General features: G+C 35.7%; 3 protein-coding genes across 8 annotated transcripts; 2 read left to right on the plus strand and 1 right to left on the minus strand.

Annotated features, from left to right (window-relative positions):
• Nucleotides 1–245: 245 nt before the first annotated feature.
• Nucleotides 246–6,785, plus strand: LOC125845059 (uncharacterized). 3 transcript variants are annotated; one of them, XM_049524477.1, is made up of 10 exons: nt 249–490; nt 1,034–1,200; nt 1,289–1,393; nt 1,495–1,551; nt 2,346–2,426; nt 2,891–2,925; nt 3,200–3,289; nt 3,386–3,542; nt 3,691–3,890; nt 6,455–6,785. In XM_049524477.1, the coding sequence occupies exons 1-9, from the start codon at nt 316–318 to the stop codon at nt 3,808–3,810; spliced, it is 987 nt and encodes a 328-aa protein (XP_049380434.1). In that variant the 5' UTR covers nt 249–315; the 3' UTR covers nt 3,811–3,890; nt 6,455–6,785. The 3 variants fall into 3 exon arrangements, with proteins under 3 accessions (XP_049380435.1, XP_049380434.1, XP_049380433.1); XM_049524476.1 differs by having other exon boundaries at nt 251–490; nt 6,412–6,785; XM_049524478.1 differs by lacking the exon at nt 6,455–6,785 and having other exon boundaries at nt 246–490; nt 3,660–3,798.
• A 1,316-nt stretch (nt 6,786–8,101) lies between these two features.
• Nucleotides 8,102–19,345, plus strand: LOC125844136 (uncharacterized). Its single transcript, XM_049523393.1, has 14 exons — nt 8,102–8,486; nt 10,178–10,341; nt 11,750–11,853; nt 12,746–12,812; nt 14,081–14,173; nt 14,254–14,418; nt 14,507–14,647; nt 14,745–14,822; nt 15,831–15,934; nt 16,022–16,082; nt 17,087–17,254; nt 18,150–18,251; nt 18,555–18,644; nt 18,896–19,345. The coding sequence occupies exons 1-14, from the start codon at nt 8,201–8,203 to the stop codon at nt 18,956–18,958; spliced, it is 1,686 nt and encodes a 561-aa protein (XP_049379350.1). The 5' UTR covers nt 8,102–8,200; the 3' UTR covers nt 18,959–19,345.
• Nucleotides 19,346–19,689: 344 nt separating this feature from the next.
• On the minus strand, nt 19,690–26,179 carry LOC125844094 (OVARIAN TUMOR DOMAIN-containing deubiquitinating enzyme 6-like). 4 transcript variants are annotated; one of them, XM_049523338.1, is made up of 9 exons: nt 26,092–26,179; nt 24,679–25,508; nt 24,217–24,378; nt 22,014–22,091; nt 21,081–21,159; nt 20,821–20,966; nt 20,541–20,606; nt 20,272–20,446; nt 19,690–20,114 (listed from the first exon to the last, which is right to left on the minus strand). In XM_049523338.1, the coding sequence occupies exons 2-9, from the start codon at nt 25,345–25,347 to the stop codon at nt 19,915–19,917; spliced, it is 1,575 nt and encodes a 524-aa protein (XP_049379295.1). In that variant the 5' UTR covers nt 25,348–25,508; nt 26,092–26,179; the 3' UTR covers nt 19,690–19,914. The 4 variants fall into 4 exon arrangements, with proteins under 4 accessions (XP_049379295.1, XP_049379294.1, XP_049379296.1 ...); XM_049523337.1 differs by having other exon boundaries at nt 24,679–25,641; XM_049523339.1 differs by having other exon boundaries at nt 24,679–25,498; nt 26,092–26,173.
• Nucleotides 26,180–26,327: the final 148 nt, after the last annotated feature.

Genomic DNA, 26,327 nt, shown 5'->3' on the forward strand with positions numbered 1-26,327 from the left:
CGATCTATATGCAGCCCTACTGAATATAATGTATAATTTGTAATGTATCAAACAACAAAGAATATATCCAAAAATAATAAAAAATCTAAAAAACTTTTGAAATAGATAGAATATAGATAGATCATATAGTATATTTATGTGAGTTTCCCAATAAAAAATAACTTAACATTAGATGTGTTTTGATACTATATTAAAATGAGTGATATATGGCCCAATAAAAGGAGATATTTTGCTTCTCCACAATTATCAAGCAAATTTTTTGCAGAAGATAAAAGAGTGAAGCAAAATTTTCGAACTCCAAAATATATACTGTATATGAATTCTGTATCATACATACGAACTGAAATGGTGCTACCATTGTGTATTCCCAATCACTCTCACCTTCTCCCCCCTTTAAGCTCATTCGATTTCTCTCCTCCGCCACCGCAACGCCGCCGTGCACGGCCCAGAGTCACGACTGTACTATCCGTCCTCAAAACATCTCGACCCGGTAATGAATGTACATGTTTCATTGAAAGAATTTTGAATTTTGTTACTACCCATTTGAGTAATTTGCTCGATAGTTACCTTTCCTGAGAGAATTGTGAATCTTGTAACTACCCATTTGAGTAGTTTGCATTTCTTCTTCTTCTTGCTAAAGTGATTCGGTAGCTGGAAACTCAATAGTTACCTTTTTTTATGAGAGAATTGTGAATTTTATAACCACCCATTTGAGCAATTTGCTGTTTTTCTTCTTCTTGTTCAAGTGACCCGGTAGCTGGAAACTCAGTAGTTGCTTTTTCCGAGAGAACTGAATTTTATTTATTAGTGTTTTTCGTGTTTTTGTTCAACTGGCCCAGTAGCTGGAAACTCAACTTAACTATTTGTGAAAGCATTGTGGAATTTTTAACTACCCATTTGAGTAATTTGTGTTTTTTAGTCTTCTTGCCCTTGTGACTTTGTTGCCGGAAACTAAAGAATAATGCTTTTTGAAAGCATTGTGAAATTTTTACTGCCCATTTGTATAATTTCTTTTTTAATCTTCTTGTCCCAGTAAGTGAAGTCACAGTGGATGATGTTCTCCGAGGTTTCTTGAGGGAAAGAGAGTTAAATGGGGATGTTATCTCGAGAATTTCTGATAGAATCTGGCTGAGGAATGTGACTGGTTTTGATTCTGCAGAAGCTGGAAGTTGGACAAGTGAGGCTACTCAATCAGAGGAGGTATTTTGTTGGTTGCCCTTTTGTTTTCCAAGTTTTTAGTATTGGTTTGCTTGCATTTGAACTTTGAAACAAAAGGATGCCAATGCAGGTATCAGGGGAAGATAATGAAGGTGGGTTTTTGAAGTTGAAAAGTACCAAAGAGTGGCTTTCAGGTGATGCCACAGCGCCAGTTAATAAAAAGAGGACCTTTAAGGTGTTCATTAATAAGTTTTTGTTCTTTTTAATGGTGTTTTGAATATTGTGATTCATGAGTAGTTAGATTTTTGCTATTGATGCTTCTAATGATATGCACAGGAAATACAAGATGACAGGGAAAGAACGAAAAGGCTAAACTTTCTCCAATATGAAGCTGTACGTCCCGGTCAAGCATCTATGTTCTTGCTATTTTATATTTCTAAACATTTATAATTGCATAGCATTGGAATTCAAATACCACTGGTTTAGAAAGTGGAGACTCTACTCATAATCTTTTTTGCTGGCCATCATCCTTATGACCTTATTGTGGTTCATGTTGTTTTATTTACTTTGGTGAAAGGTTGTCCAAAAGAAAAGGGGCTTCTTGATATTGCATTTGCCAATTTTTGACGTCTTAGATGGAGTGCATTATTAACACCCTGAACTTTTTCTTCTGTGTTTGTATTATCTCCTACTTCCAAAAATCTTTGTATCGTTATTGGAGAAAACGGGATATATTGTAGAATTTTATTGATGAAAGGTAGTCTGAATGGTTCTATGAGCACCTACACTATGCATGCTTAGTGTGATCCGTTCAATGATTTATATAATAAGTATTTACCAACTTTTAAGAGTAAAATGAGTAGCTAGGGGCTGTTACTTGCATATGCTCACTGGCTGGACTTCTTCAGGTGTCTCGTAATAATTTTTGTCATTAAGCGTGAAAGATGCTAGTTCTCAAGTAGAAGACACCATTGTGTTTACCTGGATAAAAATCCTGCTGCTCCGAAGTGTATGAAAAGTGACAAGGAAAGGATTTCTCTGACTATGAAAACATGGTATACTGAAGTTGTATCCAATTAAAAGAGAATATCTTCGCTGAGATGCACAAAACAGATGTCTGCAAATGAATTAAACTATGTTTGTTCTTAATGTACGAGGCTTAGATCATTTTTCTATTCCTCTTGCAGCTTAAGAGGGAGCTACTTTTCTTAACGGTGGGCATTGGGACTGCTTGCAGTGGATATTGTTTGGTAGTTTTATCAGTCCAGGTATTTGGTAGATTTTTTTACATGTTCTGAGGTCATGAGACATTCTATAATAGAAGGCATAGAGTGTTTCGTCACAACCAATGATGGCTATGCTTAGTTGTGCTATATTTATCTAAATCTTCACTTGAGCTAGGAAAGCAGTGGAGAGCACATGCGTGTAAATCACAATTAGTGATTGATTTACTGCAATTGGGAAAGCTTACAATGGAGAGGGAGCCACTGAGTTCATACTATCTTACAGTTACTGTTCTAATAATAACCACCCAACCAATTTAGTAGAACAACTTCTGTTCCAATTAAACGTTCTTCCCATTTCCACTTCTTTCTTGACGAGAAAAAACTGGTTTGGTTTTATTAACCTTTTTCACTGGGTTATTTATCTTAGTCTACCTTATGAAAGCGGTTTCAGGCTAGAAATATTTGCATCCACAGTGGACTGACAGATTTACTTATTCAATATGTAGGCTGCTCTGAGCTATGCAACAGGAGTTGTTTTCAGGTTTGATTTATAACTATTTTTAACTCCATCTATCTTGTTTACCAATCCTTCTACTACTTGTAAACAACCCAGTTTGGCACATTTAGGCAGTTAAAAATGGATAGCTTAGAATATCTAGAAATATGCTTTTACATCATCTAGGCGTTACAAGTATGTTTATGGTAGAATCTTTACATTTGGGCTACTCTTTTGTTTATGTTTCCATAAAATCGGCTGCATCATCTTCAATTCGGTTTATTTCTCTGGGTAATGTTGTCTGTAATTTCTTATGCAGTTGTCTGTACTATCAGCTCCTCTGCCAACATGCAGACAATCTCTCACAAGAGACAGTTCCTGATATTTTCACGAAAAAGAAAATTAAGAAGTAATGTCATAACTTAACTATGTTTCTGTTTAGTTATTCTCCACATAAGAATGGTGAACTTAATTGATTGGATGATCTAATATTTCTTCCCCTCAGAATCGGAATACGAAGTGAAGATCTGCAGGATTTTTTTGAGAGATCTGTTAAAGGCAGCAGCATTGCTCTTTCATCTCCCAGGCTTGTGATTCCTGCTGCAATATATGGATTGTGGGAATTGTCTCAGCATTTTACCCATGATCTATTTGATTTTCAGGTAATGCTGTGTACATTTACGACATTTGAATTAACACCTATTTATACATTTAATTTAAGATCTTGACTTATTTATGCTATCCTCTGTTTGATTCCTCTGATTGTGGCTGTTCATCAGTTAATGTGACATATGTTTGGGATCTTAACAGCTGGTTCCTGCCATGGTTGGGTTGTTTGTATATAAAGCAGCTTGCCTGGTGCAAGTCTATAGAGACAATGAAGACCTTCAATTTCTTTTTCCTGGGAATGAAGAAGGGTCCGGTGACTGAATATCTGGAATATGTTAATAATAAATGTTACTTGTTGATGCCATGACAAAGTTGTATGCCTACCTGACTACACCTTCTGGGTAATGACTCTTTCTAAAGCTTTTAGTCATCTCAAAAGTTTTGTGGATACCAAAAACCATCGGTTGAGGACTTCTCTCCTTTCAATTTATGATTCATATGAAGTTCTAGAGAATTGACCACCATGAACTTTCCAATGAATGCAATTAAGAATCATTTTAAAAGAACTTGGAAACATACCTCAAATACTTCTTTTTTTGTGGTAAAGATATATATGTACTCCACAAAAAACCTTTAAAAATTTATATGATATTTTCTTATATATTAGTGCAAGTAAATGAAAATATGTTCTTATTAATCAACATACCTTGTAATACTATATACATGCTATACAGGCTTATTTACGTACTGTATTACTTACTGGTAAACATTACTCTGTCAAGGAAGCCCCTGTACTTTAAAAAAAGAAGGTGTTTCCATAGTTCCTTAAAGTTCTTTGAGGCCAAAAGTGCTTTGATCCTTTCTGCACTTCTTATATATTTGATGCTTCCTACAACAACATACCCAATGTAATCCCATAAGTGGGGTCTTGGAAGGTTGGTGTGTATGCAGCTTTACCACCTTGTGAAGATAGAGAGGTTGTTTCCGTTATCCCCTCGGCTAAAGTGTAAAGCATATCAAATCAGGTATGAAAAGGAAATACAGTAGTGAAGAAACCATGCTGAAAAATAATGGAGAAAAGAATAGTAGCAATAGCAAATAATGCGATAATCGAAAGCAAGGGAAATAACAAGTAATAATAAAATCGAAGAATATTTAATGCTTCCTCACTCCCAAAATGAAATTGTTCAATTACTTCGAACTCTTAGATACTTTTCTACATGTGCCCCCCGCACACACACATACACACAAAAGGATGAGACATCTTGGAGAATTCATCATGCAATAGAAACTAGGTACCAACTGTCTGCTATGGCTAGGGAGTAGCTTTTGCCTACAGAGGAGCAATATGTGTAATGTGAGTATCAGAGATAATATTGAAGTAATTGAGATACCAAGTGGTTATGTCGTAGTTCTTTAGCTTAGAAGAAATACACATGAGGATCTAAGTGAATTGGCTTTGAAGATAGGGAATGACTTGGCAAAGGAAGGATCATGTTCTCATAAATAATATCTAGAGAAAGAGCTTTGTTGTTTCTTATCAACACACACACATATAGCTAGAGCCCGGGGGGGGGGAGGTACCCATACTACCAAAGTAAGAAGGCTTAGTAGTTCAGTGGCAAAATGTAGTGTCTGAACTCCCCAAATATAAACCAGATGATTAAAGAGCACTAAGGTAGAGTTCAACTAGTACCACGAGGGATAGATGTAGAGAATATCTTTTTTTTTTTGGATCGTACAGAGTAGAGAAGATACCCCAACCAATTCTTGGATTGGACTAGAAATTTCAAGTGTAATTTGATCATATCAGATAGGAAGGACATTTGGTTGTGGTTGTGGGGCATGATGATTCTGGAAACTTTTCTGGTTACAAATGGAACCTAAGTATCTGTATAACCCAACATTATCTTTTCCTCTCTAATAGAAGTATGTTAGCCCCCATTCCCAAACCATGAGGTGTTCATTGAGTCTAAAGTTTTGGTTTCTTCCATCTCAGCATTCTTTTTATGCACATTTCTTTTCTTCTCCTTTCCTATGTCTTCCAAAATGACTATCCAATCTGATGAGATTCGTCGATGGTTGGCTGTGGCAAGTCTGATGTCGCAAATTCCACTCTAAATTTAAGAACTCCGAGCTTTGCAGATATACTTTAAGGATGGGATGTTCTAAGAGAAGTTTGAGAGATTGATTGTCTGAGTAATAGCTGCAGACGGAGGAAGAAAATTCTAGCAACTGTTGTATTATGCTGTGCCTGTAACAAAAAAATTTAGCAATCGGGGTGGCCCAGTGGTTTGGGCTTGGGACCTCCATGTTGGAGGTCTCAAGTTCGAAACCCCTTGCCAGCGAAAGCAAGGGATTTGCCTTCTGGGTCGCTCGTCGCACCGGGCTTGCCTACTGCGGGTTACTTCTCCCGTGTGGCGGCTGCGGGTTTCCCTTGTCATAAAAAAAAGAGGACTGAACCAGATATTAGTAAAAGGATAATTGCTTCTTTCACTTTAGCATGATGTATGGGTTAGGCACATGACATGTGTTTGAACTATACTGAAGACCAAAGCCTAATATCAAAGTGAGGAAGGCTAGAGTGGGTCCATTATCCTTTGAGTTTTAAGCTGTATGCCTCTGGACCTTAGGGATTTCTCAGTTATAAAAAAAAGATAATGCATCTGTCACCATGTATTGCGGTGTGTGATAAAGAAGAACAACTTCATGAATGTTATTTCAGACGAAATATAAACAGGACTCTGCCATAGCATCAACTACCTAAACTTGAAATCGCTTGTAGGGTCGTATATCATGTCTCTACTTATACAGTTTTGTGGTTTGGATTTTACATTCTATTTTGATCTTGCTGTTAATGATCATGCCATAGAAACAAGACTATGTCCTTTCTTTTGCTCTTTAACACCACTTCTTCTGCAGCCTAACAGAGAGTAACCGACAAACAGCAAGCTGAATTTTGCAGAATAGGACAAGCTTTATGATGTCTTGCCTGTTAAGAAAGCAGGATCGAAGGGATGAATATTCCACTGCCAGGCTTCGAGAGTAAAAAGTTCATTCGAAAGATTGATGATAGACATCCACAGAACATTTTGTAGAGACATCTCTAGTAGAGTGATGTATAGAATATATATAGAGCACTGTTTACAAAGTATTTGACATGTTCTCCATTTCCTCTTAAGCATCTTTGTGAGGGCTCATGGGGAACAACTTAAAAAGTGTTGTGTTTTAGTTTGATCCTACTTCATGTGACTTTAGCAAGTGTTAATTTATTCTTGGTTGTTTCCCCTTTTAAATTTGAGACACAAAGTGAATTATCTTTATTGTATGTTTCTTCACCATCTTTGAAAACCGGTGAGGATTCCTATGGTCGATCCAACTTGTTTGTAATTGAAGCATAGTTGACAAAGTCTTTTTTCTGAAAGAGAGTTTTGATGATTGAAAAGGGGTTTACATTTCAGCTGTCAATCTTTTGAGAGGTTGTAAGCTGAATTTGAAATGGCATGAAGACACTTTGCATTGTTTTATTTATCTGAGGAGATGGAGTTAGAATTTTTAATTTATGTATTATGAATACGTTTTTGTTTACTGTATGTAGTAACTTATGGTCTTTTAGCTTATAAGTTTTGTTTGATTGAACTATTTTTAAAATTATTTTATCTATGATATATTTTCTAATTCTCAAAATATTCCTCCTAAAGAAAATCCTTTATTCCTCTCCATTCCATTTATATGGTTGGTTTTTTCTCCATGGATATAATTTATAAGTTTTTATTGAGACCAACTCTAAAGACATTAGCCATGTGAACATGAAACTTGCTTATCAATCCTTCTTTTATCAAATTTTATTATGAGTTTAACTAGCGCCGTTTAAAATCGAATCGGAACCGATAATCCTAATCGAAAAAAAGTTATTGATTTATTGGTAATGAGGTATTGGTTTAATGATTTCGGTAATGTTTTTTTTATTATCGGTTATTAGTTTTTAGCGGTTTGAGATTTTTTCTTAACGGGTTAACTGATAACATAATAGTAAATTATTAAATTATATTTATCATTCGGTATATAAAGTGTTGACTTACGGTTTAGTTTTCATACTCTAATTTTTTTTACTGTCTCAAACTCTCGGTCATTTTATTATGTGCCAGTGTCTGCTTTCGAACAAGATACAATTTGTCAACTCATGTGTATGGTTCATTTGGTTTGTCACCTTATTTCTAACTTTTAAGTGACCTTCAATTATTATTATTTTGTGTTAAATCTTAATGGTTAAATCGATAACTATCAATAATCCATAAACGAATAATTGATAAGCCAATATCTTAGTTGTTCTATAGCGATTTAACATATTTACCAGATAACCGATTCATAGAACAAATAAATTTAAAATCAAATCAAATCGATCGATACACAACATGATATTTTAACAATACAAACACAACGGATAACAACCATCCAAACATGACGAGTTGACTGATTCGTTTCTGTTTGTTTGGCATAATTCAGTATTATTTATATAAACAAAAAATATTACTAATAATAACTGTGACTTTTTTTAAAAAAAAAAACTCAATAAACTTTATTCATCACTTCCACTACCACTCCAGAAAAGACACTTCCATTACAATACGCAGCCTATTAGCATCAACCCCTCCATCGGATATTTCTCTTCTGCAGAACCCTACCCCCCACCCCCAGCAGCCATTCTTCAATGGCGAATTCTCAGAGACGGCCGGCGGCATTGGATCCCGTCTATTATCCGGTAGTAGCATTGGCGTTAATCCTTGTCGCATGTGTTGACTTCTGCGACGCCGTCACGGTCGTCGACGTTTATCGCCTGGTTCAGTATGATCTCTCCGGCGTTCCTTTCGGATCTCGGCTTGCTACTCTCAATCACCACGCTGGCTCGTCGTTCTTCGCTTCTAGCTCAACTGTAGATCTCTCTCGCACTGTACTCATGCTTCCTGTTCGTGAATTGGACCTCGATCTCATTAAAGGTTCGCTGCTTCTATATACTGCTTGTTATCTGAAAATCCTTATTTTGCTTTTATTAGCTATAGTTAAGCTCAGAAGCTCGTTCGTTATTTTCAATGATTTTGGTTCAGCTGCTTTTTTTTTTTCCAGTTTTATTAAGAAAAAGTGATCTTTAAGTAGTTGTTTTAATAGGTGCAATTGCGGTAACAATAGAAAGTTTCTGTTGAAACTCGAAGTTGTTGCTTTAACCAAATCATAACTACATTTTAAAGTTGTTTAATTTATTCCATAATGGCATAGATGAATTTAGTGTTACGAAGTTGCATGTACTAGCCATTGTTCAGCTATGTAGCTCGTTCATTATTGTCAGTGATTTTTTATAGCAATTGCTACATTTTTTTAGGATGAAGTAAGAAGTTCCATTAAATGGCATCAGGAAGATGCAAAAGGTACAAAAGAGAATGTTTTATCTCCAATACATCTAATGAAACTATGCTAAGATAAGGGAGCTAGCTAACAAAGTCCAGAAAATGATCACGTCTATTTACAGGGGTTAAGTTGCTCCAGCTAAAATAAATAAGTAAATGTCTAGTTTTAGGGAGTGGTTTGGATATGAAATTCCATTGAGACTTCTATTGTTCCTTTCTGGGAGGATCGTTGTACAGATTTCAACTCTCTGAAATTAAGCCACTTTGCGCTCCATTGAATTGGTCTAATCTTTGCCCCCACCATTAGGAAAGTCTCTTTTTTTTTGTCGTTGACACCTAATGGAACTTCAAACTGAGAGTAATTTTAAACTATAGTTAAAAGTTGGGGGTGGGGGGTGGGTGGGTAAATGTAGACTTCTTTTCTTGAACAATTTGGACACGGAGTCCACCTATTTCACACTGGAGCTGCTTTGTTAATTACAAGGTCAAATACGAGATTTGCTAACGGCAATGGTATGGAACAACATTGAGAAAGTTCGAGTAGAACAAAGGCCAGATTTGGACCAGAAAAAACAATACAAAAGTCATTTATGCAACTATATGCTTTTAGGCACTTAATCAACTTGACGCATAAACTTTAGGAAATGACAGTAGGTTGACAATGCTGATTAAAATATATCCTACGAAGAAAGGACAAGCTGATTTAAGACTGAACAGTCTAAGAATATGGTGTATTCTCAAAAATTGAATTACTTTGTGAACAACTATTCTCAGCAGTGGGGCTCTCCTTTCAGCGTTTGGGATATTGAGTTCTAGTGTCACAAAAACATGAATGCTTAACTACTACCTTATTATTTAATTGATTCCTTTGTTTTGCACTTTTATATTTTCTTTTCCTGTTCTTCGCCTTGGCATTCGTTTTTAATGCGATAAGTCTGCTAAAGTACTTCTGGTTTACTTCTCTTGAACTGTTCAATTGTTGTTAACTTGTTCTGATATCATTTGTATTGCTAACTCTGCTAAAGGGTATATTAAATTCTGACAGTTGCAGAAAGAAAACTTATTCCAGAAATTCAACTTAAAATATCTTTTGATTAAGAAAAAAAAGATCTTTTAAGTTGAATTTCTGGATCTTCAACTTAACATATCGTCTGAAAGAATATAAATTTAACCTAATAGTTGATTGTACAACATATTTGAGTACTTAGTTTTAGTGATTTGTGGTTTCCCCATTCTTCAGTCTCTCATCTAATGGCCTTGTTCTTCCTATTTCCATTTTATTGCAGAATACATTGGACAGGGGAAGCTATTAGGGGGCTTACTTCTTTTACTGCCGCCTCAATTTAGTCCAGAAAAAGTAGAGACTGCAGTTGGTGGTGATGAAGATTTTGACCTTCTGAGAAATAAAGTGTCTGAGCTGGAACGATTGCTTAGTCATGCTAACATTCCTGTGAGGCAAACACATCCTTGAATATTTTTATTTTTTTATTTTTTTTTGCACGTGGTTATGTTCAGTGGTGTGATGCATGAGATTTATAGTACACCTTTATCATGTTCCTAGAGATGCCTTTGACCATTGTCTAGGGGCTGTTTTTCGTTTTGTTTGGTTTATTCTAGCTGACTAGCAGATTTAATCATTCATAATTAAATAGTTCTTTATTCTTTAATCATCAGCGGTTTCCCTTTTTATTTTTTGGGAAAATCAATTTTTAGTACTAGTAACCAACTACTATTTGGTGATAAAAAATGAATGTCAAATCATTTAAAGTGATGAATATGAACACTCAGAAGTAGTTTTAGTATTCAATCCTAGTAAAATCCTAAAATATTGTATATATAGGAACATGGTGACTGAGTATGAAACAGAATGTCATAGAGGCATTGACTGTGATTTGATGTGGATTATGATGACTGTGACTGTGATTAAATGCAATTGTATAGTATTTTTACTTTTTTGGTGTAAACAACTTTGTAAGGATGATATAAGATCAGATTATAGATTTGATAGGAAATCTGTAATTATCCCTTTTTGGAGGTAGCCAACATACCCTTAATGATGGAGAATACAACCTTGCCAGTTTTAAAAAAAAAAGTAAAAAAAAGAAGGTTATCTTTCGCATATGGAATATTTGCCTTTGACTTCCTTTTCGCAAATACCTCTACGAGGTAGTGGCAAGGTCTGCGTACACTCTACCCTCCCCGGACCCCACCTAGTGGGATTTCACTGGGTATGTTGTTGTTGTTTGTTGTTTGTTGTTGTTGTTGTTGACTTCCTTTTCGCAAGGATGAGATAAGTATAATATTATGTTAAACAATGTCCATATGTATAGTCTATCCTTCCAAGTGTTCATAGAACAAAAGAAAATTGAGCAATTTTAGTTGCAACTCCCTCTGCCTTATATGAACTAATCTAGTTATTATCATAAATCGGAAAAGTACTATAGAGCCTAATTTTGTATTAGAACAGGGAGTTGAAGTTTCCAGAAAAGATGAGTGTAGTGCATGTTTGTAGATTCTTTACCTTTTTGTTTACCCCCTAAATATGGCTTTTTGGCCATGTTTATTAATGAAAATATTATTTACCTGATAAAAAGAGTGTGTAGTGCATGTGACTCCATTTGTATGTGATTTTATATAATTGAGTTCACTGCATTTTGTGCCAACTCCTCTCTCAAGCATAGGAAAATGTGACTTTTGGTATTGGATAGAGTTTTTAATTTTGTATTGCTTATCTGCTGACTTCACCAGACTTCTCTTGCGTGGAAAGCATTTGTGGTTTATTTGCGTCTTCTTCATGTTGATTTCATATATATGATATAAATGTAGTGATTGTTTAACTGTATGATATTCTCTTTCAGTATCCTGTGTATTTTGCTTTTGAGGACGATAATATCAATGCTGTACTAGCTGAAGTCAAGAGAAATGATGCAAGTGGTCAACCTGCAACTGCTACAACAGGCGGGTAAGTTTGTGTCTCATTATTATTGTTGAGAGAGAAGTTGCCTCTCTTGCTTTATGACAAGTTACTAAAACATGACAATATTGGACCGATGTCCTACAGATCTCTAAACACAGTCTTGATTAATTTGTTTTTGTTGTTAATGTGCTTGTTAATTCCTTTACACCCTTAGGGGTGGCCCAGTGGTTTGGGCTTGGGACTTTCATGTTGGAGGTCTCAAGTTCGAAACCNTGAGAGAGAAGTTGCCTCTCTTGCTTTATGACAAGTTACTAAAACTTGACAATATTGGACCAATGTCCTACAGATCTAAACACAGTCTTGATTAATTTGTTTTTGTTGTTAATGTGCTTGTTAAATTCCTTTACCATCTGCAGTCTCCATCATAAATTTAAATGCTTCTGTTCATCTTTATTCTTCAGCTAACTCTTCAGATTTTGTTACTGTCAAAATAATATTTTGAACTGATAAGTTGGATTACTATCAGTGATCTGTCTACTGGATACATGCTTGTCCACGCAAATATAGAAAAGAAGAAAAGAAAAAATATAACTACATCAGAATATTTGGCAACTAGTTGATTGTGCATAGAATTTTTTTTTTTTTTTTTATAACTAGTACAACATGCAATATGTCAAATATTAAAGTAAATGATGAAATTGTGTACAAAGTTGCTTTGATAAATCAAGTTATTGCAACTGTTGAATGATTTTTCAGTTACTATCTATTAAGTTTATCAACTAATTATGTGTCCCTAGAAGGGAAGTGTGTCAGAGGACATGGAGCAGAATGAGTATCAGATATTTGGCATATTGTTTCTGTCATTGTGGTTCAGTTTGAATTGTCAAACTGGTTTCACTTTCTCTTGTTAATGATTCCACTGATCACATGTCTACAGATACAAGCTTGTTGTTGCTGCCTCAGATCCTAAGAAAATTGCATCTCCCACCATTACAAATATTCAGGTTCTAGTTCACCTTCTGAGAAATTTGATTTACTATGAATTTTCTAATGACATTGACCTCTCTTACTAGCCTAAAAAGTTAACATTCTTGATAGTTAGAATTTATCTCCCCTTTCGCTATCAATTGTGGTCATTTTCTCTGGGTTTTTTTTTGGAGCTACTGATTTTCTTTGCTTTAATGTAATTAGCTATTGATGAGATTGAGGAGGAATTTTTGTGTAGAGGGAATGCAGGTGTCTACAAATTTAATTCATAGCATGTGGTTTACTTGATATTGTTAGTGTTGGCTTACTCACTATCTCTGGCTTATGATTCTAGAAGCAGGGAAAAACAATGAGCTTTTCCTTATTTATTTATTTTTGTTTTGATGAAGTAAGTAGATTCATTTAAAGGCATCAAGAAGATGCAAACTTTTCCTTAATTCTTATGATTCTGATCTGGCTGGACATTCAGATCTTGCTGTCCAAGCACTATGAAATATGAATACAATATGTGATGGCATACTTGTTATATCTGGATCATCACTCCTGGAAGGAAGCATAAAGCTATCCCACAAATATATGCGTTTTGATCGGATGTCCTATCTACTATATGTTGCTAGCTGATATCCAAGCAATAGGAAGACACATATAGAACCAAATTAATCCTAAGTAACTAGACTATATATGGTTACTAATATGTATATAAACATCGTTCATATTGATGTCAATTTAGGAAAGGAAGTGGATCTACTTGTTTTATTTCCCCATGTGGAGAAGATATTTTTCTTTCTTTGGTTGCCAAAGTTAACTGCATTAATTTAGGTAGTTGGAAATGTTTGCGGTACTTCATTTGCACAGAGAAGATGCTGTGACTATTGCAAATCCCTCTGTAGTTATAAATATCATTTGACATTTTGGATTTCCCTATTTATTCAATCATATGATTTAGATTATTGCTAAATTATTCTGTTTTATAATTTGACCGAAAATTATTTAAATATTTCTTAGATTTATTTCCCTGTAGTGGTAAACCAAAATTTTGTTCTACAGTAATTCTCAAATTTCCTAGTTACCATAGATTATTTCTTGAATTATTATAGGAGAGATACTCAAATATGTTACAATAACAATCTAAAATATGCACTGGTTAACTTACCAATTCTCAAAAAAAAAAATAGTAGCTAAGTTAATCAATAAAGTTAAAAAGTAGTTAACTGCTATTTGGAAGTTAAAATATCGTGCATTTATTATCAAGGATGTTTACGTTTTTCTTTGGGGGTGAATTCAGGGATGGTTACCAGGGCTGAAATCTGATGGTGACTCAAGTCAACTCCCTACTATTGCCATAGTGGCTTCGTATGACACATTTGGGGCTGCACCGGTAAATGATACTTGCGTTAACTTGTGAGCTGCCACTATCCATTCTGACATTAATCACTTAATCTATGGTATAATCTGCAGGCATTGTCAGTTGGAAGTGATAGCAATGGAAGTGGTGTTGTGGCACTTCTTGAGATAGCTAGGCTGTTCTCTGTTCTGTATTCAAATCCTAAAACAAGAGGTAGATATAACTTACTTTTTGGATTGACGTCGGGTGGGCCTTATAACTTCAACGGAACGCAGAAGGTGCACTACTCCTGCCCGAGCATTTTCTATGCATAAGTTGCAGTTTATCTTGCTCTGTCTTTTCAACCTGTAGTTTCTTTCTCTTCAGTGGCTTCGAAGTTTTGACCAACGTCTACGGGAGAGTATCGACTATGCCATTTGCTTGAATAGTCTTGGCTCCTTTGACAATGAGTTACATCTTCATGTTTCAAAACCTCCTGAAAACACATACATACAACAAATATTTCAGGTATGGGATGATTGCATCAACTGAAAGAACCTTGGAGTAGCTCAATTTTTGTTACTTCTACCACAATCCTTTCTAGTCTAAAAGTCTATGTTTGTAGGGTTTCTCCAGTGTAGCAGAAGAATCGGGGCTTCAAGTTGGTCTTAAGCACAAAAAAATAAACATCTCCAGTCCTAGAGTAAGCACACATCTCTTCTTATATGTTGGTCAGGCCTGTTCTTTGACTTCATCTATAATCAGACCCTTGGGCCAGCTTTAGAGCCTCAGAAATATCTTTTGGGAAAAATGATATTTGGGGCATTGAAGACTGTTTTCTGATGTGGTGATGGAAAAAAAATTCTGTTTTCATGTCGAAGTAAAAATAAATAAATGTCGTCTTTTGTGTGAAAAATTGACTACTGCATAGTTGGGGAAATTATTCCTCTTTCCCCTGAATCAAATATGGACCTAAATTAGGCAGATAATTTTTGTGAAAACTTGCAGTTAGCCATTCTATTGGATCAAATTTGCTTACTATTTTCCTATTTAACCAATTTGACAATTTTTGCCATGGTGCAACTCCTTGTTAGTGTGTATGACATAGTGCTCTGCTAGTTGAGGTTGGGTTTGTGCTTGGTTACATTTCTGGTGACATTTGTAACAAGAGCAATGGTACTAAAAAATGAGATTATGTCAGTGGCAGAATCTGTCTGGTTACAATCACTGAGTGTTTGCTGGTTTTGGGTTTTAGTAGTGCAGTTATATTAAACTGGTAATTTAGTGACGATCGAAATGTTCTGGCATCTGAATATTTTTTTTCTCCTTCAAACATCTTCTCCTTGGCTGCTAATTTATGCCAATATGAAACTCACGGTTCATATACAAAGTTAACTGCAACATAAAGAAAAAGGGATCCCCAGGAACAGATTCTTCAAACTTCTATGCAGCAATCTCTCTTGTGAAGGAGGAAACCTTCCATCTGATCTTATGTTGGGGTAGGATTGAGATTACCCAGCTCATTTGTAGCTATATTACAGGTTCCCGTTGTTAAATGATTAACTGAACAGTATTAACACTGATTGAGCAATAAGTTATTGAGCTTTGTTCTGTAGTTGAATATCAATTACTCCTGCCATTTTGACTTGTTTTATTTCCTTAGAATGCCATGTGTAATAGTTTCTGTGCTAAAGCTACTAAAATAATGTAGGTAGCTTGGGAGCATGAGCAGTTTTCAAGGCTGCGAGTCACTGCAGCAACAATTTCTGAGCTTTTTACTGCACCTGAATTGTTAGAAGGCACGTCTGATAACAGGTGGTGTGCTTTGGGACTGAACTTTATATCCTATTTTCAAAATTCTTTTGATCACAATTAGCTGAAATCCTTGTTTTCTGTTCTCAGACGTTCTGTTAGTGAAGCCTCAATCATTCGAAGTGTCAAGCTTGTTGCTGAAAGTGTAGCAGTAAGTATCTACATCTTTGCTGCCAAACCTGTTCCAAACATGATGAAATAATATAATAGAAGTCTGATTTTATTAATAATCAAACAACCAACCTTCAAGTGACATTTTCTTCTTTTTGAGAAATAGACAACTGTGACCGAACTGTTTTAACTTGAAAAATGATAAGGGGGGGCTTCTTTGGCCTCTCACGGGAACTTTATGTGTGTCACTTCTACATCTTTCTCTTTTTGTTAAGATATCCATTGTGTTTAATGTTTTGCATGCATACAGTCTTATACATAATCAACATAAACCTCATAATTTAATTGACATAAACAAGATAGTTTAGAGAACCATATCTATATCGTCATTCCATGACTTCATTTAATTGACAAAATTACTTTCATTTGAAGGTCTCTTCATGTTTTCCACAAGAACATTAAAGCTCTGGTCAATTTCTGGAAGTAGTTTTCTAGCTTATAAATTCAATTATATGCTATTTTATTGTTGTTGCACCTTTTCTTTAAATTAGTCAGATGAACAATACTAGAATTTTACATGATTTTGTTGAAGCATAACTGTTAAAGATCTTTAGGATGAGGATAAATCTAACAATTTCAGGATGTATGTATAGAACTACATCCCATATTAGATGGGCATCTTACTAAAAATATCTACAATTAATATGGCCTTTGGAAGTTTATAAGAATTAATATGGAGTACAAAGCTCCATGTGCCTTTCTCACTGTTTGTGCGACAGTGTTTTGTATATTGTTAATGTTCTTGGGGTGTGCTGTATGTAAGATGTTTTGGTGGTAGGACTTCTCTGGAAAAAGAATATTTTTCTAGATTATCATTTGGACGCATATTATTTTGCAGCCTTGTATGCCTTGTTATTTTTGGTATACTTTCTGTTATGTAAACTGAGTATGAAATGTTGCTTGTTATATCCTCGATGAGAAATATCTTCTTTTTTTACATTTGGTTAAAGGATTTTTCTGTCTAACAAGTATCTATGTACACAGAGACATATATACAGCCAGGAAGGAAAAGGCACAAATATATTTGCAGACAATGGTAGTTTAGCTGTCAATCCTTCCTATGTACGGTCCTGGCTGGATCTTTTGTCTACTACCTCTCGAGTGGCACCTTTTCTTTCAAAGAGTGACCCACTTATCATGGCACTGCAAAAGGTACTACCATCCTTTCTTTGAAATCTTTTAAATCATGTGAACATATAGAGACATGTCGATGCACATGCATCACTATCACCAATGGTCATTCCACACTATTAGATAATGCGTCTCTTGTTATCTTTTTTCCTTTCCTTGATAGTATAAATAATTAACCTCGGATCCCCTGTTCTTGCCTCCTTCCGTGACACATTAACTCCGAAAAAGGATGTCCGCCTTTCGAAAACAATTAGTATCATTTAATAGGTTGTCACCAATGAACCCACAAAATTTGAGCTCAAGCCGAGTCTGTCACGCATATTTCAGAAAATTTATGAACTAATTCACATAAAAAATGAGATAATTCCGGAAATTCCTATTTTGTGACACCGAAACTCCAAAAAAAGCGACGTCCGTCCTTCGAAAACGATGTGTATCATTTAATAGGTCGTCACCAGTGGACCCACAAAATTTGAGCTCAAACAGAGTCAATCAGTTATTCTGGAATATTCATGGACATACACACGAATAATCGAGACAGTTCTGAATTCCTGTTTTTTGACACATTAACTTAAAAACAAGTGATGTCTGCCTTTTGAAAATAATGAGTATCAATTAATAGGTCATCACCAATGGACCCACAATATTTGAATTCAAACAGAGTCGGTGACACATTCCGGAAAATTCATGAACTAATACTCCTGAAAAAATCAAGATAATCCTGAATTCTTGTTTGGTGACACATAAACTCCAAAAAAATGATGTCCACCTTTCGAAAGTATTAGTCCATAAATTTTCATTTTTAAGATCACTTAACAAAAGATAACTCTGGCATTGTCATATAGCAATTTGAGCCCCTTGTGATAGCCGTTCCTCCCCCCTTCGTTTTGTTCACATGTGCTTTCTACTCCTGCAGGAATTAGCTGATCATACTGCTGAGGTGAATGTACAGCATGAGACGCTAGATGAGACTTTCACTTTTTATGATTCAATTAGTGGCAAGTTACATGTATATCAGGTGTGTAAGACCATTCCCTCTTCTGTCTCCTTGCCACTACTACCTTTCTAGTACTCGTGTGTGTCTGTGCTAATTACAATACATTTCATCATTGATCATACTTGATTTGTTTAGGGTCCAATTGTAATTCTAATACATAGGCCTATCTTGATTCTCACTTGCCTAACTTAGCATTGCATTTCATCTTGCACCTCTATTAATCTAGAGTCATTACTTGATTTACTTTCAAATTTAACGTGGCAATCATTTTCTACAGCTAATGAGCTGTAAAAAATCTAACACCGTATTTTCTTTTTATTTTAGGTTGCAAGCGTGACTTTTGACTTGCTCTTGTTGTTAGTTCTTGGATCATACTTGATAACACTTTTCAGTTTTCTCGTTATCACCACCAGGGTATGTCTTCTAGTTTGTTTGGTTCTCAATGTCTTCCTTCTGGTTTGCAAATTTCATTTTGTTGCTTATACTACTATAGCAACTACTACTGCACCTCCATACTAATTTGGATCGGCTATATGAATCCTCACTTCCCCATTTAAGCTCCAACACAATTTTGAAACCCCATTCTTACAATAAAAACGAATGGGGTTTCAAAATTAGAAAAAAAAGAAAGGAGAACTGAATGTGACTCTGGTATTGCTCAACAGGGTCTTGACGATCTTATCAGTCTATTCCGACGTCCTCCATCCCGGAAAGTGAAAGCTGTTTGATTTATTGAGGTGGGATATGTTCACACTTGAGGTTTCCAGGAAACTATGAAGCTAGTGTTAATCTTTGTAGCCTCAAGGAAAATCATCCGTGGATGAATTGCTCACCATCGATCTGTAGTTTAATATGTCGTTATTTAGAGAAGCTTTCAACGAAGTTCCATGGGAGAAACTCCACATATTTTACTTTGATAGTGACTACATAGTTATAATTTTTTTTGCTGAGTTACAAATGTAATTTCCATAACAGGCTACTTAGAGATGTTAAACTTCGAGCTTCATAGTATAGAACATTAATTTGCCGGCAGTTATCACATTAATTTGCAGACAGTTAACCATTTAAACTATGGAAAAATAAGTTGTTTTCAGATTATAACATGCAATTTGTATATGGAGATGGTATTAATCTCAAAGAAAGACACTTTTAGTTATGTAAGTATGTTTTTTACTACGTTTTCAGCCCACATCGGTTCGAATCCCCCTAATGAGGATAAAATCTGCGTAAATTCTACCTTCTCCCGAATATGTTTCGTATATCAAACTGCCGTTTTAAACATATATCTGATACATATCACTCTGATCATTAATGCGTAATAAAACAGAAATAGTCAAAAACATATTTGGTAAATTCAACCATCACATAGTAACAAGGTATCGTAAAAGACATATATTCCTGAAAAAGGTTATTAATCGAGAAAATATGAGTAGCTCAGAACCTGTCTGTAGAACACTGTGAAACAGAAATTATTTGAAGATGCAAGCATTCAACAGTACCTACTACCAGAAGTAGAAGCAGAGAAGAAAGAACGTCAAGTTCTAACGCTAACCCGAAACACAACAGTGGTAGATTTTAAGGCTGAAAATAACGCATTCAAGGTTTCAGCGACGAGATACAGTCATACTAGTACTAGACAGAAACAAGAAGCTATTATCTCATTGCAAGTCTTTCTTCGTTTTCATCATTCAGTTGCTTTTCCTTTACGTCTGCTGCTATTGCTGGTTTCGATGAGATAACATACCATGGAATCCACATCATCTCCGAATATGCTATAAGCCTCTATTACTCGTGCATAGCTAAATCCCATCGACAGCATAATCTGGATGCAGTCGCTAAGGACCTCTCGACTGCCTTCTTCATGTGTGTCACTTCCTGATGACCCTGTGATTCAACAGAAAAAAGTTAGCAGGATCAAGATAGTTGAAGTCTTGCAACAACAAAAATAGTTGACTCAATAACAATAGACGAACAAACAAACAAACAAGTCTAGTATTGTTAGTGAAGGCAAAATCCACATTGAAAGCCAGCTCGAACTTACTAGCTCCAGACGATGATGGTTCAGCACTAGAAGTGGAAGTTTCTCGACAACCAAGCTGCTGTCTGAACTTGTCATTGGCAACATACTCAGCCCTAGAAGCTTCCACTACCATGCGTTCAATCTCCTTTTCAGTGAGCTCAAGATCTGAATAAAAGCGTCCTTCAGCCAGAAGTGCCTGAATTGAACCGTTTAGCATAAAGTCAAAACAACATGAATGTCTGGTTTGTTATCAAGGTGATTAAGATCAAAATGAATTTTGAGGTGCTTACATTATCAATTTGCTGATCCTGTTGAGCTTTTATTGCTGCTTTGACCTGATCCTTATCAACGTTCCTCTATACAATAACGAAAAAAAGATAAAAGAGATAATAAATGGAACCAGAGCTACTAGATGCTATAGATGATAATCTACAAACTTGGTAAAAAAAATAGCATCACCCACATAATTCAACACCCAAGAGCTGTAAGGCACACAGCCAATGAAGTTTATCCAGTTACGATAGCTATAGAAAGTCAACATCATGTCTGTTCGTAGATTAGAAATTTTACCCCTTGTAGAGAGCTAAACCCAAGGCCAGCACCAACAGTTAGTCGACGTGGATCAACAAGGGAGTTGTAATGATTTCCATGATGAAAACTGAGTCGAACAGGAGGGCTGTCTGTATTATAACTTCCATGGAATGTATTGATTGGTTCTGCATTAGTGAATTCCAGAAATTAAATTCAGGCAGCACAAATATAGAATCAACAGAGATTGGCCCAGTTGCCATAAAATCATTACTGGTGTCTAAAAACAAAAGAAAGGTTACCTGTGCTATAAGAATATATATGAATAGGGCGATTATACATTTCAGATAAAGCTTGAATCTCCACATTGTTGCCATAAACCTATCAAGCCAATAGAGAACATTAGTCTGATAGCCACATAAAAAGGATAAAGGAACAAAGACAGACATGCCACAACATATATTCCAAAAAGACAAGCAAAAGCCACAAAGACTTTTTTTTATTTTATGACAAAGCCACAAAGACTATCAACATGAGCTCTTGAAAGAAATTGATATCTGTAGTTGATTTAAGCTCTTTAACTACTCTAACATCCAGCTGGAATCTCACTTTTTTGGTCTGTTTATTAAGCAAAAGAAATAACAGGTGTGTAAATTATTGCACACCCTACTCGAACAGCAACCAGAACCTCTTTAGAATAAAACAAATGGAGTGATTAAAAGGATAGTCAAAAAACTCATATTTAAGAGCATAATGGTCAAAGAAAAAGGAAAAACTAGGTACAGCATTACTAACTTCCCCTGCCTCCCACAATTTCTCCTGCAGATGGAGAAATGTACACCAACTGTGGGGCAACTGTATGTGCCCCCCACATGCAAAAAAAGAGAGAAAAATAAACACAAAATACAAAAAAAGGGAATTCAAGATACCATATTACCATTTTAGATTAAACATAAAATATGCAAATAGTTAACAGTAAAACATGGATATGAGAACATTCATTTAACAACAGCACACTTAGCAGTTTGACAATATTCAACAAACTTCTTAAGAAAAGTGAATTCACATTGAAGCAACCAATTTACTTCTCGCTCACCAAATGATCAATCCTTGATTCATTTTTATTTTCAGAAGACATTCTTATTCAATGTTATAGCAAATGCTTTAAAATTGTACTAGTCTGACAGAATCAACAAATAAGACGGGGAATACTAGTGAACTGCAATGTGACTTACTTTGTCTCTCCTTTTTCTCTTGCAATAGGAAGTGAAACCTTCAGTTATAAACTGAGAGAAGTGATCTCTTTCCCGCTCCTATTACAAAGAAGCACATTGAGAAATAAATAATGAGAGGAGTGGTAAAGGTTTTGCAGAAAGATAGTGATGATTATGTGATTTTATATCAACCTTCCAAACATTGAAAATACTCCTAGTAGATATAACGTAAGTGACGCCAACCACAACGTACACATGGATGCCTTTACAGATAGTAGCGTTCTTATATTCTCTATGTTAAGGACTTGGATGCCAAGGGAACACGGGACATCAATTGATGAAGCATCAGAGGGAAGTCTACTTAGATTATTTTTTTTAGGAAGGACTGCCATACTGATTTAGATTCTCAAGAAGCAGACAAGATGAACTGAAAAAACAAAGAAAGAACTAATGCAGACATACCTATAAACTTGCTCCCAATTCCCACCCTCCCCCAAAAGATTAAAAAAAGGTGTAGACATACAGAACCTTACTTAACCCATGAAACATTAGTAGCTGTTATTTTTCTAGTTAAATTACACAAACTTGAGTGCACTAAGCCAGAAGGTAAATTTACCCAAGGATGTGTAGCAAGGTAATTGTTGCAAGAAAACAAGAAATTGGCAAGTCAACCAGGTAATTATTACTTCTAAAAAGGGCAAGGTAATTGCGGCAAACCTTACAAAGAATAACATCTTCTGAGAGCTGATCATCATTGATTTCAGAGAATGCTAGAGATGAATAATAAATGGAAGCATGCTACCTGAAGATAAACAGTAGCTCTTTCGCCAAATAACAGAATTTATTTGTATAGACATCCAGGAATTTTGATGTGTTCCAAATTAACTTGATATTTGAAAAACACAAACCACCAATAACTTAAATATATTTTCGATAACGTTGACATTACAAATCAGACAAACTCGTTTTTAATGTCTTTATTGTCAACTATGCCCAGTAGTAAGCTAAAATAAGCATCGTCCACATTAACCAACTCTTGTATTCTATGGGATGAAATTATTCTCTCCATTGAATTACACACATTATATTCTTATGGGAGACATAGGTGTATTTTTTGTATGAGAGGGAAAATATTTTCCAGAAAATGACTCTACGCTTTTTTTCCTTCACAGCTATCTCAACTCTTAACTTCCTGTCACTGCCCCAATCAATACCTACACCTCACAATCAATGGGTGGAAAGTACTGCATTGGTAAAGTCTTCAATGGTTGATGCCAGGCACGATTGGGGAAGTATTGTTTAGCTGGACCTTTAGAGGGGGAAGAGTAATAGATTGGATTGTACAAAAAGTACCTCAACTAACAATCTGCACAAACCCTGTTAGACGTTTTAGATTCAGTGCATAGGTAGAACAGGTTTACTTGCTTTGTTATCTTTTTTGCTGGGATGCAACCCACCATGGTCTTTGTGTTGTTTTTGTTCATTTATAATACTACTTACCTTTTCAAAAAGAAAAATAATCTGCGTGAACCATAGAAATGATAATAGGGAAGTCATATTCATCTCTCAATTGACGGATTGCACTTATGCCAGTGTGGGATGGTGAGGCATTACGCTCAACACATTCCTGTGTTCTCTTTATACAGCACACATCTACTACTACTTCTTCTTTTTATAATAGGATACAGTAGACACATATGCCAGTAAAATAGAGAACTTTTAATATTACCATTGTTATTTTTTTTAATGAAGTGGCATCATTGTTATTACTAGTACTTATATATATTATACTTGTTTTTCACACCTACTATTTCTTTGGTATGATGATGATATGAGTTGAGCTTAGATGAGGAAACATGATTAGCAAGGAATCATTATATCCAACCCCAACTTATTTAAGACTGAGGCCTAGTTGTTGTCGTAGGTTTCAAAAGATATTTACTTCTTTTATTCTGTCCCTCATTTTTTTTTATCCTAGCCTGTAATCCTGTAGTCCCTCATTTTGTTAAACACAAAAATCAGCAATAGGAGAACTAACAGGACTGAGGTTATCCTAATGGTAAAAGCAAAATTCCTACACACATGTCAGCTTTCCTCTTAGTACTGCTGAAAGAAACTAGAATCAAGCGAGTAGATATTTTCAACCTAGCAAGGAAAGAAGGATAGTAGTAGAATAGAATGTTGTTACGCGACTTCATGAGTGAACCCTCGTTAGAAAGATTACCATGTAGTCAATGCACATCTGCCTGACCAAATCATAAGCTTCAGAATCACCATATACTTGGTCAGCAACAGCACGGAAAAGGCAATTCCCGTCTTCCAACATTTTCTTAACTTCTAGGCCTTTGGCTCGTCTTAAGTCCATTTCAAACTGCCGCTCTCTCTCCTAAAAGAAAGGAAACATGTTAGCTTGCAAATTTGGATATGTTGAAACCCTTACTCATCCTCAAATGGCTTTAACTTTAAAATCACAAGATACAGTGACTTCTTCACTTAAGGCTACATAGTGAGAGCAGAATTTCCACTTTCTAGCCAGCTTACTCAAACTTGTTGATTCGGAAAAAATGTTCACCAACCGATAGAATGCATAAGTAAAGAGACAAAGTTGATTCTTATTCCCAATGACCAATGAGAGGGGCATAAATTATCCATAATCTACTTTAATGGATACAGTGATGGGACATACCACATCATCATATGAGGATCCAAAGTTAGGGTTCTGCTCATCAGCACTATTATAACCTTCACTTTCACAATGTGACCGTGGAGAGGATGGCCTGGATCCAGCAGGTGAAGTCCTAGTTGAGACAGTAGATCGCCCAGCAGTTCCCCTAGATGATCCTATCCGGATAGCATGTGAACTGCCCATCAGAAATCTTCTAGGACTTGAGTTTAATGAAGCAGGTTTCGGGGGTGGGACAGGAGGTGGAGGTGGACATGAACTACGTGCAACCCTCTGAACTGAACTTTCCTCATTTTCCTCTTCCACAACTCCTAAACCATCGAATTCCCTTGTCAAATCCTCACTGTCAAAACCACCATTTCTCTTCTCGTTGTCAACAATCTTTTCCTCATTGTTGCTTTGTTCGCTGCCCAAACTTTCCACTAATTCACCATCACCCTTATAGTTTGAAGAAGCAACGGAGGACTCTTCTAAAGCAACCTGTTCTTGTATTTCTTCTACGAAATCATCATCTTTCAAAGCTGATAATACCTGACTACTACTAGACGCCAGTGGCTGGGTTGGAGCTGAAGAAGAGGACGAACCAGGGAGCGAAGTTGATGACCTGTTCTGATTTGAGGATGAAGACGATGAAGCTCCAGCAGAACCGCGCTGAACCAGTATCCGAGTCATTTTGTGTAGTCTTCTTTAACCGAAATTAGAGAAATAAAGCCCTTGCTTTGAATTTGTCACGCTTCCTGGCCTTTGGGGCAGTCACACCAATACCTTGACTGAACGATTTGTCCCAGCAGCTAACTTTGGTCTTATACTCACGAACTAATTTCTGCATTCCCCTAAAAATTCTCATGAGACCTTGACCTCCAATAATCTTATTTTGAAACAAGAAAACCCCCTTTTTTCCTAATGCCACTTGAAATTACCCAAAAGTAAAGCCCCAAATACAAAGTTCACCTCCACTAGTCAAAACTGCAATAAAGACCATCAAATCACCACAAAAAACTAAGAAAAAAAACAGTTATACCCAAAAAAAAACCACTTCACTTCACTTTACAATACCAAAATTCAAGTTCAACAAGAGAATCTAAGGTTTCATCATATAACTACTCCATTAAACCATGCTAGCTTCAAAAAATCAAGAAATTAAGAAGGAGAACACCCCAAAATGTCCACAGCCATACAACATGAGATCATCAAAAATTTACAAAGAAATCAATAAAGACAAACCCCAATTCTTGAAAAAATAGAAACTTTACCACAAAGTTATCAAAGTCGGATACCAAGAATCAATCTTTCAAGCTAATTACCAAACCCCACAAACAGAATCAACAAAATATTGATAAAAAAACACATCTCAACATACCAAAAAAAACAAAAAAATTCAGAACGATATAGTTGACCAAGTTGGATACAACTTACTTGATTTTAAAATCACCAGCAACCAGAACCTGCTAGTAGAAGCTAGCTAGGGTTTATTACATGAAAATTCCGAGCAAATGGGTACAAATAAACTTCTAGTTAAAGAAAGTACATACGTATGCAGATAGATAGATATATATACGTGTACGTATAGAGAGAGAAAGCTGGGTTTTCTAGAGAGAGAGACAGATGAGGTAAGTGGAAATAATGGGAGGCTGAGTTTTTTACTCTTTAAA

Source organism: Solanum stenotomum, chromosome 11 (assembly GCF_019186545.1).
Source record: "Solanum stenotomum isolate F172 chromosome 11, ASM1918654v1, whole genome shotgun sequence".
NCBI classification, from domain to species: Eukaryota; Viridiplantae; Streptophyta; class Magnoliopsida; order Solanales; family Solanaceae; genus Solanum; species Solanum stenotomum.

What these genes read in the sequence shown, in the direction of transcription:
- LOC125845059 (XM_049524477.1), top strand. Translation starts at nt 316, where the DNA reads ATGAATTCTGTATCATACATACGAACTGAAATGGTGCTACCATTGTGT. An exon ending in AGGCTACTCAATCAGAGGAG is followed by an intron (nt 1,201 to 1,288) that starts GTATTTTGTTGG and finishes ATGCCAATGCAG; the next exon opens with GTATCAGGGGAAGATAATGA. An exon ending in ACGAAAAAGAAAATTAAGAA is followed by an intron (nt 3,290 to 3,385) that starts GTAATGTCATAA and finishes TCTTCCCCTCAG; the next exon opens with AATCGGAATACGAAGTGAAG.
- LOC125844136 (XM_049523393.1), top strand. Translation starts at nt 8,201, where the DNA reads ATGGCGAATTCTCAGAGACGGCCGGCGGCATTGGATCCCGTCTATTAT. An exon ending in TTAGTCATGCTAACATTCCT is followed by an intron (nt 10,342 to 11,749) that starts GTGAGGCAAACA and finishes ATTCTCTTTCAG; the next exon opens with TATCCTGTGTATTTTGCTTT. An exon ending in GCAACTGCTACAACAGGCGG is followed by an intron (nt 11,854 to 12,745) that starts GTAAGTTTGTGT and finishes ACATGTCTACAG; the next exon opens with ATACAAGCTTGTTGTTGCTG.
- LOC125844094 (XM_049523338.1), bottom strand. Translation starts at nt 25,347, where the DNA reads ATGACTCGGATACTGGTTCAGCGCGGTTCTGCTGGAGCTTCATCGTCT. An exon ending in GATCCTCATATGATGATGTG is followed by an intron (nt 24,379 to 24,678) that starts GTATGTCCCATC and finishes CCTTTCTTTTAG; the next exon opens with GAGAGAGAGCGGCAGTTTGA. An exon ending in TATATATTCTTATAGCACAG is followed by an intron (nt 20,967 to 21,080) that starts GTAACCTTTCTT and finishes TCACTAATGCAG; the next exon opens with AACCAATCAATACATTCCAT.